Source organism: Poecilia latipinna, unplaced genomic scaffold, assembly GCF_001443285.1.
Source record: "Poecilia latipinna isolate Pla-1442-1.1 unplaced genomic scaffold, P_latipinna-1.0 Scaffold4013, whole genome shotgun sequence".
NCBI lineage: Eukaryota > Metazoa > Chordata > Actinopteri > Cyprinodontiformes > Poeciliidae > Poecilia > Poecilia latipinna.
Genome location: NW_015116629.1, coordinates 1 through 16690, shown reverse-complemented (window position 1 = coordinate 16690; position 16690 = coordinate 1). Strand labels below are relative to the sequence as shown.

The following is a 16690-nucleotide window of genomic DNA, read 5'->3' as shown; positions in this document are numbered from 1 at the left end:
GTGGTGCAAAATGTTGCATTTTACACTGGAGTATGGATGACCCATAGAAGAAATATCTCAGTTTTACCAGCAATCTACCAGGATACCCTTGTCCATGTTGCGATTCAAAATAAATAGCTGATGCATGAAAACAAAAAGCTGAGTTAGAGTTGGCGTTAAATGACTTCCTCAAAATGTAAAAGTGAATTGAATCGTTGTTGAGTCAGCGTTTCAAACTTGCAGATTGTGAGATTTATTGGAACTAAAGTGCCAAGACAAGTTTATTTGTGTAGCACATTTCAGCAACCAGGCAATTCAAAGTGCTCTTTACATGACAGCATGGTACAGGCATAATAAAGAAAAGTAATGAAATGTTGGAATACAGACTAAAATTAATGATGTCTGAGTTATTACTAGTCAAAGGCAACGCTTGATTTAAAGGAACTCTGTGTTTTCAGCATTTATGTCATTTTCTGGAAGTTTGCTCCACATTAGAGGAGCATAAAAACTTAATGGTTGTTCTCCATGTTTGGTTCTGATTCGGATTTGATGATTTATGTACCAGCAGAAGTATTTTAAAGTCTGTTCTCTGAGCTCCAGGGAGCCAGTGGAAGGACTTTAGAACTGGGGCGATGAGCTGTTTTCCTAGTTTTAGAGCAACAGTGTTCTGGAGCAACTTAATTTGTAATTTACCCTTTTTACGCAGATCTGTGAAAACACTGCTGCAGTAATCAATGTGACTAAGGTGAAACACATTGATGAATCTCTTTAGCTCTCGCTGAGACATTAGTCCTTTGATCCTACAAAATGTTTTTCTGGTGATAGAAGGCCGACTTTGTTACTGTCTTTATGTGAGTCTGAAGGTTGAGGTCTGAGTTCATCACTACGCCCAGATTTCATTCTGATCACTAGATCAGAGTCCTGATTGCTCCCTTTTACTCCAAAGACAATAACTTCATTTTTGTTTCTGTTCAGCTGGAGAAAGTTATGGCACATCCACACATTTATTTGTTCTAAGCATCTGTTCAGTGCTTCAAAGGGTTAATCGTCACGTGGTGACATTGAGATGCATGGCTGTATATAATCTGCATGGTTATGATAACCTATTTTATGATATGCTATAATCTGAAATAGAGTGAACTTGTATATATCAAATAGAAAGGACCCCAGGATGGGACCTTGCGGTACTCCATATGTGATTTTTATCACATTTTATGAAAAGTTGGCAGACCAACCTTCAGATAATGTAAACATATAAGCATGGAGTTACATAACTCACTCTGACCCCTGCATGTCTGTCTTGTACCCTTGTCTAAACTCATGAATTGTCTCCCAGCCCAAGCTGAGATGGACTGATGTCACTTGGCTGGTTGTTCCAGGCTCCACAAAGCAGCCTCAGTCTCATTGAAGACATTACACAATTCTGTACCAGTTCACTGACCTTCAAAAAGATAGAGTGCCAGTTTAGATGTTTTCAATGGGCAGCTGGTTCTGAAACTCTTGTCACAAATCCACTTTCTGTCCTGTTCTATCTTTGTAGGTCATTTACAGAGAGCAGCCATGTATTTCTTACACATTTAAGATCCAGTAAATTGTCATTGTAGGAACTTTTACATCCATTAATGGGTCATTCTTTCAACACGTGTCCATCTGTATGTGCTTCTGCTCAGGCGTGGACATCCTGAAGTTGGTGGCGGCCCAGGTGGGCAACCAGTGGGTGGACATCTATCAGTCTCTGGCCAACGCCACCGAACGTGAGGTGGCCGCCTTCTCAAATGGCTACTCCTCCGATCACGAGCGAGCGTACGCCGCGCTGCAGCACTGGACCATCCGAGACAGCGGGGCCAACCTGGCCAAGCTGATCAACGCCCTGCACCGGCTGCGCCGCATCGACGTGGTGGAGAAGATCCGCTGTGTCATGGAGGACAACCCGCAGGTATGCTTCTGTGCGCATTCCACCTCCACCCTGACTCGAAACGCTCCAAACCAGTTTGTTCTGGATGTCGGAAGAAAAAAAACAAAAAACAATATGTGTGACCTTTGCTCGTATCAGGTTTTTTCCATTAAGGGCTCTATCAACATCAGGCGCACATGTTCTGGTACACACTGTTCTCCGCATGTCTGTTTTACTGAAATCTAATCTGGGAGGCAAGATTTCTCTGATTTTTCCCTCTGAAGCCAGTCCCGGAGGCTCAGCTGCATTCCCCACATTAAAGTACCACTTCACTTTCAGAAGATGATTTGATGTTTCAGCGCTAATTGCAGCCTGTGTTGCAGCATTCTCCAAAGTTTAGGGGAAAATAAAAAGAGAGATAAGGAGTCTTTAATACGAGTTTGGTTCAGGATTCTATGTGCACATGTTCCGGTAGGACGCCACTTGTTACATGCATACTTTAATAAAACTCGAGGAGTTTTGACCTTGCACTGCAATCCCTTACGGACATTTTGGATCATTCATCACCGTTTACTTAGCTTCTCTCCTTTCCTTTCCTGTCCTTCTGCTCTTGTTTCAACAATTTGTATTGAATCAGTGCTCTTGACCACACTCTCCAAGGTCAGGGCTGCACATTAAGCACACCAGCCAGATTCATGTGTTTTTTCATTTCTGCTTTATTATTATCCGATAACCTCAAGACAAAGAGTGATCCTGCAGAAGGTGCAGGTTATTAAAACTGTGTAGAACGGAACTGGCTGGCAAAAAGGCAGTGAGGTGGTGTGGGTCTTGAACCAACATTGGGAAACTGTCAGTTTAATTCTGGTTTTACTTTTCTCACTGAGAACTTAACCAAGCCTGGTGCGCGGTGCTATATGGCTACCAGAAGAGAAGAGCTAAACAAACTTCTCTACTTTGTTAACATAAGATTCCACGTCACGCAAGAAGATAATAAGTTCCTGAAAACTAAGAATGCACCAAGAGGGAAGTGTGGGCCAATATCAATATCCATGACCAAAATGGCTCTTATGGCTGGTAACTGATATTTATTGATATTGTATATATTACATTCATTTCACTATGCTTTTGACACTTAGAAAAAAACACCCAACCCACTAACCAACCTCATCCTCTCCCCGTCCAGAAACAAACAGCACCAAGATGGAAATAAATAGTTTTATTCATCAGACCGACAGCCATATATTAAAAAATGACTAATATCAGCCGATACCGATGTTATTGCCAATATATCAGTCATCCTACTGAAAACCTTTAGCTAACGTTTTTCAATGCAGATTGTTCTTTGTAGATGCTGTAAAGCTTTAGAAGTATGGCCATTTATCATACCGTTTATCATTTATTGTGATAAATTTCTTATCATGATTAGATTTTGATTTATTGTTGACAGAATACATTGCAACTGATGTTTAAGGACCACTAAAACTGTCCTTATCGTTATTTTTCAGTTTTCTTTACTGTTTTGTCAAAAAAAGTGTATCAATGAAGCAATAAATCTGAAAATATGATTAAATACAGTTATTGTGTGCATTTAAGTGACAAAATCACACTTCAGGTAATTAATGGTTCTTATCATCACTTTAAGTTCATATCGCCCATACATAGTACTAGCTCATTTCGGTCACCTTTTTCTTCACTTCCTGCTCTTGATCATCTAACATAATCTTACCGAGTTATCACCCAAGAAGGTGATTAATGGTTCCATATTTTCTACGAAGTGAATCTGTACATCAGAACCAAGCAGGACATTTTTACCTCTAATGTTCTTTGGTTCGGGGTAACCCCTAACCCTTTCACAAGAAATGAACAATGTTTGTGTTCCTTTTAAAGAAACGACACAAGCCGAGCAGGATCATAGAATATAAATAATTCAACAAATCAGATTCCATCTATATTGAAGCCTTGGTATGTTTTGCACCTGCGAAGATCAGAGGATTTTGTTTAGGTAACCCAACTGTGACATAAAAGTTCATGACTGATGCTAAAGTCATTTAGATTTGTGTCTTTGTAATTTTTTAAAAAATGTTTCTCCTACTTATGCTAATCCAAGAAAAATGAGACAGTCGTCATTTATGGGCTGCTACTGAGGTCATGACCGTTTGATGAACTGCATGTTGGTTCTTAATTCACAATGAATCAGTTGTGCTGCATTTTTGGGAAGTGTGTCAATGCGTCTTCTTACACAACGGAGATATCTGAGGCCGGGTTTTGCTTTGTCATTGTCAGTGGTTTTCCTGCTGCAAAAAAAAAAAAAAAAAATGGAGCGTCAGCCTCCTGGTTGACGTTTCTATTTTTGTCCCCGCTTCACCGTGAGAGCTGAAGCCAGACAGAAGTCGAATGTAATCGCCTCCCTCCTTTCATTTCTGTTTCCGCTCACAGAAAGCCTGGAGGCATTCTGAGAGAGCGGAGCAGCGCCTCAACAGAACATCCAGGCTGTGTGTTCACAGCACTGCAGTGATGCTAAAGTAGTTATGAGCAAGAATCTATGCTTCGGTGGAAAGCATAGACTGTTGTTATGCTTCTTTTTTTGTTTGTTTATTAACCTCGTCTATCAACAGAAACATTGATGAACTGATGTCACAAAAATAGTTACACAGTTAAATATTACTATGAGGTGAGACTTTGGTGTTTTAACCTGTAGTAAGTTTGTGGTTAGCATCCATTAGTTAGCCTACAGTCCATTATTATGCTACACCACCAACAAAATATCACAGTCATGGGTTTAAATGCTTGTATCCTTGTGAGGAAGCATTTCTTTTTTGTGGCTCTTGCACATAGTTTAAGTGATGAAAGAAAAAAATGGGTTTTCACATACAAATCCCCGTTTTATAAGATCAAAGTTGACTAGTAAAGTGAGGCAAAGCCTTTGTGGATTATGTGTCTGAAAGAGATTCCGTTGCTCCTTTGGACTTCTATGGTGAATGACTGATTAAAGAAAAGTTCTTGTGAGAGTGTAAATTAAAGCATCATGTTGAAGACCACGGCAAAGTTCACACAGAGTGGCAAAACAGAACGGAACGACCTCTTCTTTTATCACCAGGTCCTTTATAAAGTAACTCGATTTAAAATTTGCCCTGATACTCAAAATCAGAAAGAAAATAAACATTTTTGCTGGAGTTCGTAGGTTAGATTATTGGGTCTAATTAGTATATTACACAAGTTACTGTCATTCTATGAATTTGATTTGGTGGAACATCGAGTCCTGGCATGCATTAGAAGTATGCGAAGTTGACGCAGTCTTGTGTAATGTTTGTGTGTTCTGGCAATCAATGTGAGATTGACAGTGTTCTGCTGCATCATGACCAGGTGCGTTACCTTTCTGTGATTTTACAATCTGACACGATGAAGGATCGACTGACCATCTGGGATCAAAATGTCTAATGGAACTCTAAAATGTTCCATTAGACGGATGTGGCACCATCAGGCATCTAGGAATTGTACCCAGGGACGAACCGGGTTTCCGGAGAGCCACAGTTCTCTTCCAGTTAACGTTCCTGTGATTTATTCACACAATCAAGCCGCTTTTGAGCCATGGTTCTGTAATCAGACACTTACAAAACCATGGCACCATCATCAATAGGGTTAAAAGAAAAATCACGTGTGTTCAGTACAATGTGGGAACTCTAAAATACCTCCCATTGGTCCTTTGAGCAATCTTTCACAGTCTACCACTAAAGGGCAAAAACATTCCAATCCTATTTTGCCTTTTAACCATGAAGACACAATCAAAGGCAATTTGTGACATAGCTTATGGCTTAGTGTTTATGGCTTACTTCCCATTAGCAGCCTTTCAGTCCCTTCTCCAACAAGCCCCAGAGCGAAAGAGCACATGCTTTTCTTTCTAAAGAAAAAGACAACAATTTCAAAGAAGTCCCTCTTGAACTTTTTTAAATGCAATTGGGGGCCGTCGCCATCACATGTCTGTGATTGTGTTTGTTCCACTGGGGTGTGTAAGTGAGCATCCAAACCCAAGCTGAAGGGGGAAATTCTTCATGAGATCACAGTTAAAACTTCAGATTAAAGACATTTAAACCGACTCTACAGGAAAAATGCTGAAGAGGGCAATCTGTCAAAGAACAAGATCAACAGTACAGCAAACACCAAATATGCAAAGGGTGTTAATGATCAACAAGAAGTGGGGAGTTGGAATGAGTACATGAGACATGAGATATGGTCTATTATTAAAGAACAAGTGAAGCAAACACTCTAAAACATTTAAATACAGATCAGGTTTCTGTTCCAAACCAGGAACACAACTAATCCAAGACTAGCTCAAGATTCCCTGAGATCTTATAGAAACATGAAAAAAACCTCTAGATTTTAACAGATCATTGTTAAAATCCAGGACATGCACTGATTAGGAATAATTAGAAATAATGTCTTAATCAGAATATTGTAGATTAGTAGTGTTTTCACATCACCATAGTCTGGTAGACATGGGGCCCACAATGGCAAAATGGCATTTGTTCCATTTTCAGCTGTTGTTCACTTCCAGCCTGCACTGTGTGAAGTGACCCAAACCCTTTGGAAAACCTGTTCACCTCCTCACCTGTGGTGGCGCTGCATCAAGAACCACTGAAGAAAATGGGACAAAAACCTCTAAAGAAGAACATACTGAGAGCAACTTTCTTCTTCATGAAATGCAAACAAAAATGGAGCATCATCAGATTTTAGCAGTTGATTTCTCTCTTGTCTAGAAGACAAAAGACCACTAGCCGTTTCTCCCACTGGTGCTAGACACATAGGGTTGTTTTACCCAGAATGCCCTGCGATGTAGTCTGTTTTGGAGAAGTTTCTAGTCCACTTGGTATCCGTGTGCACGTCAACCAAACCAAGACCAGGCGTACCAGGGTTTCGTTTTCGTTTTTTGGTCTGCATCAGAGTTCAGATACTCATTCACACCTCCCCAAATTAATTGGAAGTTTGATTAAAGTGGACTAAAGAAGGCTGTGGTGAATTCACCCTCAGAGTTGAGAAGCTGAACATACAGAGGGAACAACACAGAGGGAGCCCATGTTCCACTTGAGTCTGCATCTTAGCAAGCAAAAATAAATACATTTTGGAGTGACAAGGTAATCTTTTGATCTGATAAAGTGAATCTCTCCCCGCTACCCTTCATTCTGCTGCAGTCTGCCACTTCTGCCAAGTGAGCCTGGCTGGCACAGTCCCTCAGAGTGTGTACGTCTAAACAGCCTGTGTGCTGGGGAGTTGCGTGTGTCTTGTCCCCAGCAGGCCCTCGCGTTGCGCTGAAAGCAACGGTCAGCAACTCAGTCTGGTGGTTTTCTCGCCCACACGCACAGGAACACACAGGCCTCGGAGCTTTCTGGAGCCGCCGTTCCTTTGTTCCTCTCCGTGACCCCGTCTCTGCTTCGTCGTCCTCTGCAGTTCAATATGTACTGCGTGTGAATAGCGGTGCAAGGAAACGGAACTCACATTGGTTTACAAGAGGCTCTCAGATGGAATACATATATATTTGCGAAAGACTCTGCCTGGGTGGCCCGTCATGCTTCACTGGGGACAAAGCTTCTGTTGTTTGCCACTGTGGTCTGACGTTATGCGTAAACTGTAATCTGCTACTTCATCTAGTTGATTAAAGTAGATTTACTCAGTCATGAAAAGCATTTTGATGGAAAACGAAGCACCAAAACGCGTACTGAGAGCAAAATGTGGTTAAACACCAAAGTATGATTTATATGTTGAAGCCTTCAAAGTAAGCCCTTTCTTCTTTGATAACAGCTCTGCACACAGTCATCAGTGCTTGAAGCAGCTTTATGACTTTGTCAGCTCGAGAACTTGTGGGTTCCCTTGTGGGAACGCCGTGTCCTCTTTGAATGATTTTCCCTTAGTGGTCGAACTCATCTTTTCTGGGGTTAGACCGGATAATTGCAGAGGTAGGCAGATCTGATGCCATCCGTCTTTTCTCTTCCTTCTGGGTCAACAACCTCCTTCGAACCTATATGTGAATTCTGGCTCTTCATTTATTTCAAAAACACTTTACTGCGTTTCTAGAAATAGATTGGTTTGTCTATTTTTAGTTGGCTCTATTAAGTTTGCACGTTGTCTCCATCCAGTCGCAATGCAAATTTTAAGCGAAGTAGGCATATTTCCATCTGTTGGTTTTGAGTGAATCGTCCAGGCATGATTTTGTCAGATGTTGACACATGGTTGTAATGAACAAGATGTAGAGATTGCAAAACAACACAGACCAATGATTTTATAAAAATTGTGAGTTTCTTGGATTCTTGGACTCATGAACTGTCCATGTCTTCTGTCCCTGCCACCTGAAAATTCAGCTGTTAGCATGTGACCCATCATACAGCAACAGTCTTCATTCAGAGGCCACTTCGGGTCAGGAGCAAGACTTCCTGGCCACATCACCATCTATAACGACGATGATTGAAGATACTTGATACGAGTTACACTTACATTTTCTTCATAATAAATATAGTATTTTTTAATTGAATTGAATCAAAATATCAAAGAACTTTGGAATTCACCGATTTTCAGACGTTTTTTTCTGATGCCTGCTTCATTTTAGAGCCAGTCTGTCCTTTTTAATCCTTAAAAATGCTTGTGGCCAAAAGGCTAGAAGTGGGGTAAACCCTGGACAGGCTGTCAACTCATCACAGGACAACACAGGATCACGTATTACAAACCGCTATGCATGCTCACTAGCACATGAGGATAATACAGAATGATCAGTTAAAGGAACATGCTGCTTTTGGTCTCTGGGCAGAAGCTGGAGTACCCTGAGAATTGTATGACACACATTTCTTCACATGAACATAACACAGTTTTTTTTTTTTTTTTTTTTTTGTATTTTCCTTTGTCATCTGTCAGGATTTTATACTAAGGTGAAAAAAAGAAAATGACTCTAAAGGGTTTTTTTCTACACTGATTTGAATACCTTATTCCTCACCAGAGCCAGTTAGTCAGTAACATGTGAATCAATTGGACTGACCTACTTTACTCTAAACAGCCATGGTGTCATTCAGCACAACTTAAACAAATAAGCAGTAGACCAAACTGTAAAACAGAAACCAAAAATATTTGCTAACCAGCAGCTACAAGAGAAACAGATCTATGTAACAGAAGTATTAGCTTAGCAAATGCTAGCATGACTTCCTGTCCCCTGGAGATGCTGTTTATGGTTCTCTGCGGATCCCTCTGTTTTCCTACAGCTGCTCTCAGAAAAAACATTACTTCCAATTGTATTCATTCAGGGTATCACTGTCCGGACTCTGCATATAGATGTAAATATGCCTTAGCTAGCTAAACAAAGCATGTGTGTTCTGTCAGAATACAGCAAACCAGATGTTGGGGAACAAAGGAGGAAAGCTACCATTATGTTTCTGTTTCATGTTGTGAGCAAACATTTCTAACAGATTGGTTTCAACAACTGAATAAAAAAAAACCCTGTTTTGTCCTGGGTCCTATCCGTTATCTCGGGGATGAAATGACCTCTGCCAAGTGGGGCTTCGCAGTGAAAAACAAGAAGCTCTCTCATGAGCTCATCCCCAAACCAGTCGCTACTGGTTCAAACCACAGGTTCATTACCACACCAAAGACAGAGACACGAGGGAGCGAGGGGAGAGGGGAGAGGGAGAGAGAGATAGGATAGGGGAAAGAGAGGGAGAACTGGGAGGATGGGAAGACGGGAAGAACCAAACAAAGAGACAAAAGCGCGAGAGTAGGAAGAACGGAAGAACGAGGAGGAATTACAGATAAAGAACCATAAAATTGCTCAAATTTAGTTGGGGGATACTAATGTTGTTACATATTTAACATGTGATTTCTTAGGCAACCTCAAAACACAAACCCTTATTTCCTGACTGATAACATCTGCCAGCAGGAAGTTGTTTTAAGTGGCCTTCTTTTAATCTGAAGTCATATCTCCATCTTCAACTGTCTCAAACAAGAATGAGAACCTAAACACATGGAAATAGGAAGGGTGCAAAAATACGTTAAATTTAATCATATGAAGATTTTACCATATTTTTAAAAAAATAAGTTATATTTATTCACAGAAACACACATGCAAAACTGATGTACATCCTGTTTTAAACTATTATCCCTAAGCATCATACGACTTTAAGTATATATATATACCACTAAGGCCTGTTGCTTCATATTGAACACATAGTCATCTACTGCCATCTAGTGGTCAGCGTTTAGGCTAATTTTGGAACATGCTAGCTACCTAAAACATGTGTACTGAATGAACAAATTAACTTAATTTATAATCTGCTTGGTAGCAAAACATAATATATCTGTTACTGTTTATAAATGAAGAGATGGGGTATGTTAGGAATGAAATGGTTTGTTTAGGAGATAGAACATAAGAATGAGAAGGGGGTTGAAATCTGTGCAAAACATGAACTGAGTCGGACTCCCTGCCTCCTAATGGCTGATGGAGTTCACCCCAACTCTCTTCACCTTGAAGTTGTAGATAGAATAAAAAAGGAGAGAAAAACGGGGTAGATTGATGATGCAAAGTTGCCAGGAGCCAAAGGCTCTTTGGAATCATTTCTTTACCTTTGAAATGAATGATGTCAACCCTTTTTAAAACATGACCTGAAATTAATGTCTCTTTATATTATCATTACTACTATTATTTAAACCTATTGAGGTTTGGTTGATAGTTAAAATCCTCCTGTCTCTCCTCTCCATGCAGTTTGACATCAACCAGCTGACGACCACAGTGAATGTAAGCCAAAGCCTCAGCCCCATCCACAAGCTGCTGGAGTCGCCCAGCAGCAGCGGAAGCAGCAGCAGTGGCGGCAGCATGTACCGAGCCGGCGGCGTCGGACCTGTCCAATCGCCTATGGACCGAACCAAAGGTTTCTTCGCCGATGAATCAGAACCGCTCCTCCGCTGCGACTCCACGTCCAGCAAAGACTCCGCCCTCAGCAGAAATGGCTCCTTCATTACCAAAGGTGAGAGGGGAAGTTCAGCCAGGACACAGTGAACTTCGAACCGTTTCTCCACTTGTTGTTTGACGTGTCACGTACACCTCCAACCAAAGGCGGAGATCCCAACATGATGAAGTGTTTGCTTACTTTACTTGCTCAAATAGTTTGAAAATGTCTGCACGAACTTTCTTATTGACATAATAATTGGTATTCATTTGAAAATGATCAAAAAAAACTCAGCTCTGTAAATAAGTAAAAAGCTGTTGACGTTCAAAGACTCCTTAACATCTCCAGGAGGATTTGCAATTCTTATGTAATCGATGGAACGTTAGCTGGAGATAGGCACCAGCACCCCTCCCGACCCCACTAAGGGACAAGGGTGTTAAGAAAATGGATGGATGGATGGATGTAATCAATGGAAGTAGACAAAGAATAATGAGGAAGAAAGTGTCACTTTATGAGTCTGTCTGCCTGTGACTCGTGTTTTAGTCGTTACCTACTGCTTGTATCCAGATAATAGAACAGATCTTCTGTGTTCCTTGTAGAGTCACTCCTGTGAGTCAGTCTGACACAGAAACTGTGTCACCGGGTAACTTTGTTGTAAACGCCGCAAGCATCGGTGAGTAGGTTACACACTGCTCTGAACATGTGTGTAACCTACTCAGGTAATGTAATACACTGTACAATTCAAATTTTAGACATAATGTGAAGTTACAGCGGTGGACTGGTGTCATGGTAGGCAGCACAGATTCTTCATTACAGTGGAGCCTTTGGAGTTCAGCTGTTTCCGATTCTTTAAGTCCTTAACAAATGATTCAGACTCTCATTATTGTTGGCTCATTGTTATTGTAATGTTACGGCTGTTGAGAGAAATGTGGGAAAACATGACTTCCAGTTATAAGTAGATGTTTGGGTGCCCTCATGTGGTCTGTTCTGGCTATTACAATCTGTATATTCATGAGGAACCTAATCTGATTGTGCATGTTGTCAGGACTATTTTAAATTTGTTTCCACAATTCATGAGAAATTGCTTAAGTTTTTTATTAGATTAAATCATACCCATTACTATAAGAGCTAAAGAACAAGAGCAGAAAGTTACTTTACTGACTCTGGTGTGAAAGATAATTACACCAATGTTGTCCAAAATTACACTTCTACACTTAAGCGAAACTGAACAAAGCCATCTCAGCATTTTGATTAAAGTTCAAATTGAACCGGTTGTTATTTATTGTCAGTGAAGACTTTTAAGTAAAAAAAAATAAAATAAAAATAAAAAAATACATACAGTATCTCTCCACTGGAGGGCAGCAAAACCTAAGTTTAAACCTTGGGGACGTTTCATCTTCTTAATTTGCTAACAGAAAAAGACACAGAGTTTTAAGAGGATTTTTGAAAGATTCACCAACTCAACTTTATTTCTTATAAAGAACATTTTGAATGTAATGTAAGACTTATACCTCCAAAGAAAGGTACCGACTTCGTCCAGCCAACTGGCGATAAATTAGCATTCAGCTTTTTAGCTAGCAAGACAATGTCAGCGGTGACTCACATAAAGCAATGAAGGTTTAAAACTTTTTAAGGTTGTCTTTAATATTATTCCAGCTAATAGTCATTAGTGAATGAACATGCTGCTGGAAATACAAATGTTTCAATACCTAATACTGAAAGAAATATTTGGGTGGTTTTCAGGTGAAGTATAATTGCAAAAACTGTAGCATTCAATACAAGAATAATATAATCGAATCTTTTTCTTGTGTCCCCCTGCAGAGAAGAAAGACACGGTTCTCCGGCAGGTTCGCCTGGACCCGTGCGACCTTCAGCCAATCTTCGACGACATGCTGCACATCCTGAACCCTGAGGAGCTGCATGTCCTCGAGGAGATCCCCACCGCCGAGGACAAGCTGGACCGACTGTTTGAGATCGCCGGAGTGAAGAGCCAGGAGGCCAGCCAGACGCTGCTGGACTCCGTCTACAGCCACCTGCCTGACCTGTTATAGTGGAGGGTGTAGGGAGAGAGGGAAAAATAAATAATAAAAAAAAAGCACACAGATGTTCAAAGGCAAAGGGATTGGGTGTAGTTAAGACTTAGTTTGAGTTGATTTTTTCAAACTGGTGGAGTTGGACTCATGAGGCCACTAGTGTAACACGGCTCCAGCAGGTTATTTACCTTTGGTCTGCTCCCTCTGATGAGTCCGGTCAATCCTGACCACTCCTTCATTCCTTCTGTATAAAAACCCCCTCTGCTGCGCCACATCACCACTGGTGATGCTAACTGTGAGGCTCCAAGGCCTTCTGGGTTTTAAAGAGTTGAGTCCAAACGGCTTGAATTATGTACAGACTCCACTCAACTAGCACTTTATTTATCTGAAACGGCCAACGCCTTCTTGTTTAAAGGACAATACCGGTGTTTTTTCTTGTTTGTGCCAATCATTTAGGCCCTTCTTGCCTTTACTAATATTTCAGTGTAAAAGTTATATTTATTATTAACACAACAGGCAATGGTATATAAGCTATAACTCTAAACAACACTGGTATTATTCTTTGATTAAGGTTCTTGTAAATCAAAACGGATTGGGCTGATTTCTGAGTCGTGTGCCTAAACGTGTTCCCTTCCACAAATCTTCGCTTTGTTTCCTTCCTGCTGCCTGATCCTGAAGGGGGGGATGGGTGTTTTTTGGTAGCTTGTGACCACCAGCAGGTAGTAGCATCACTTCAACAGTCTGACACCAAATGCATCGATTAAAATGATTCGAGACTGAAGGAATGCAGTGCCTCATAAAGCACCTCAGGCTTTTCCACATTTGGTCATGTTACAACCACAAACCCTATGTTCTTTCAATGGGATTTTATATTAAAGGCCAAACTCAAAGTAGGGTATTGCTATGAGGAATGGAAGAAGATACAAATTAAAATCTGAAAAGCGTAGTTTGCTGTTTTGTTGAATTTTCTGACCCGGCCACATGTGGGCAGATTTTTTTTACCTCCTCCGGCAGTCTTAAGAGATGGGATCATTTGGACCTCACATGTGTTTTACGAGGTTTTCTTTGTGTGGTTTCTGGAATTGACGATCTGATGGCACAACAGCCCACCTCCCTACGCCTCATTGCTCTCTGACCGTCACATTTACCACGCTCCTCAAAGTCCTGACCTTCATCCAGTTGAACATCTCTAGCTCCACTTCAGATTAGATTTTGAGACACACTCTCCTTCCAACAAGCAGAACCTTTTCAGTTTTTAGATGTTAAACATAAAGTAACCGCAAAAGTGATGAAAGGCCATCACAGGTTCTGGTTGTAAAGTGACAAATCGCTAAAAAGCTCAGAGGATATCAATACTTAGACATTATTTTAGCTCACCTGCCAGTAGGAGAAATGCCTTTTTTCCCCCTGTTTTGTTTTGAACTTCACTGGGAGAGAAAATCTCTTAACTGCCCGTTTGGTGAACCCTGACCCCACATGTGAGCCCAGTGCAGCGCTGAGAAAGGGTTCCTGATTCATTTCAGAGCTTCCTGGCAGCATCAAGGGAAATAACTCAGTCCAGTTTTCTAGATGTTTTATGTTCTTGATATTCCAATGTAATACTCATGCACTAATGGTAATTTCTGTATGTGCTTTTGTCTTGTTTTGTTTTGTTTTGTTTTCCATACTCACTTTGATTTACTATTATTAGTTATTGTAGCATGTGGGTTTCTCTGTCCTCTGTTTGTATGTTTTTGAACCCCTCCATCCCTGGCTGGGGTTCCCTCGCTGGGCTGTAACATATGCATACTCTGTACTCTACTTGAAGTCTGTTACTTGTGCTCACCAATGAACAGAGTGCAGTCTACCGATTCCTTTAACCTTAAACAGTTTAAACCTCATGAACCCCCTCCGTCTTCAACGCATCACGGAACGAGGAGGCGACGTTCTGCCAGAACCTCTGTGGTGTGGACTCTCGCCTTTCGGCCTGGCAGTGGAGAACTAGGACATGATGGAAGGAAAATGGCTGCTTCAGGTACTGCAGCTTGGATGGATGTGACTGAAGGCGGTGCTGCTGTGGACTGCAGTCTGGATGACGGCGGTGAGGAAGTGTGAAGTGGCTGTCCGCTGCGCTGTGGGGTTACTTGTGTCTGAGAAGATGATTTCATCAAATTCACAACTCAAATGTAACCAGTATGTTTACTCTTCAGATTAACTAAATAAAGCTAATTTTTTTTTCTTTTTCAGATTTTTGTGCAGAATTTTGTCATTTAGATTCCTGGGAGTATGGTATACTTCTGTTTGTCTTGTAATGTGTGTTGTGGTTATTTAAAGTAACTCATCTGAACAGAATTTAACACAAATATGAACAATATTACAGAATAACTAACCTTAGTCATTTCAGCATTCGGTCGGCTACTAAATGAGAATTTCATTCTGCCAGCTGGGAGTCTGACTGCAGGTGCAGCTGCTCAGAGCCAAGTTGCAGAAAAGAGAAATGGTTTAAAACATCTGAGCCTTTTAGATTTTAAATGAGAGTTGGAAGGACAGAGAAAAGTTTGTAAAAATTAAAAGGAATCATAATAATATCAACAGGACTGAATTTAACCAATCAAAGCCAATAAATCCTGTTCCATTTTACATATATATATATATATACATATATATATTCTTTTTTTTTTAAAGTTCAGGTAGATTTTTCTATCATGCATATGTGCCAAGATATAGAAAACTTTTTACTTGTTGATTATCATTTACAGACATACAATTATGTATACAAGCCTACAGTTATTAAAGAGGCATTATTATACGGTATTATGCAGTATTACAATACAATAATGTAGCTATGTTACCTTCAGTTGTTATAAAAATGCTGCATATATAAAATATGACTTAAACGAAATTTGACTTTGTCATTTAATGCCTTGAAATTGGGCCTCTGTCTCTTTAAGAAACTCTTGCTCTTCCTGAAACTTCAGGAAATTATCACGTCACCTTCTTAAACCTTTAACAATGTTTTTATCAGTGTTTCACTGAGAGGTAGCTCATATAATGAGGTCAGCAAATGCACAGCTTTTCCAGGTGTTTGCTAATTGCTGCTGGCTAGTCTGAAAGAGCTGAGTTAGGGAGTTTTGGGGGAGGGGTTTCTGTGAGGTGAAAGCTTGGAAACTGCAGCTCCGAGGAGGCGACGCTCAGTCCACCTGGGTGTTTTGCACAGCTGAATGGTTGCCATGGAGATTAAAAGATTTCTCGAACCAGCATGAAAAAAATCAAAGCAACACCAGGTATAATTTTGATGAAAGAATGACATTATGATATGATGTAATGGTTAAAAAAAAGCTGATTATACATAATACTGCCCCTTTAATGCCTCCGTCCTGCTCTCCTACCTCACACCTGTAACCTGTTACCTGATCAATCTCAGTCCATCGCTGCTCCAGCATTCAACCTCCCAGCTGCCTCTCTCTGATCACTGCTCCCTCCCCTCGTCTCTCCTTCTGTACTCGCTCTGAGTGAGTATGTCATTTATAGTATACTTGTCAAAATGTAAGTGGAAATATCTCAAATAGGGATATCTTGGCTTTTGTTCTGACAGCAAAGTGCTAAGCCCCTCCTCCTAGCTCTGATTGGTTGTTTGTGACCTTTTCATTAGACTTAACCTGAGTCAAAAAAGATTCATAACAACCAGCAGATGGCAGCAATTCAACAGCCAGCTACCCAATCAAATGTCTAGTGAAAGAGGTTATGTGAAAATTGATTCATATACACATATATATTCCATTTTATAGTTATGAGCTAGCTTGTATAATAGTAAAATACATCAAAAGTTGTAGAAGTAATTTTAATAAATAAGAGTTCTGAATATCTATCTATCTATCTATCTATCTATC

The 16690-nt window shown here is 40.4% G+C and overlaps 1 protein-coding gene across 1 annotated transcript in view; it reads left to right on the top strand.

Moving 5' to 3' along the window:
* The window catches only part of tnfrsf21 (tumor necrosis factor receptor superfamily, member 21), a gene marked incomplete at its 5' end in the record, with an annotated part of 29598 nt that extends 14552 nt beyond the window's left edge, over positions 1–15046 (top strand). The window contains 3 exons of the mRNA XM_015025236.1: positions 1650–1915; positions 10605–10866; positions 12610–15046. Of these exons, the coding sequence (XP_014880722.1) occupies positions 1650–1915; positions 10605–10866; positions 12610–12839 (758 nt within the window). The remainder of the gene's footprint in view (positions 1–1649; positions 1916–10604; positions 10867–12609) is intronic.
* Between the last annotated feature and the right edge of the window lie 1644 nt (positions 15047–16690).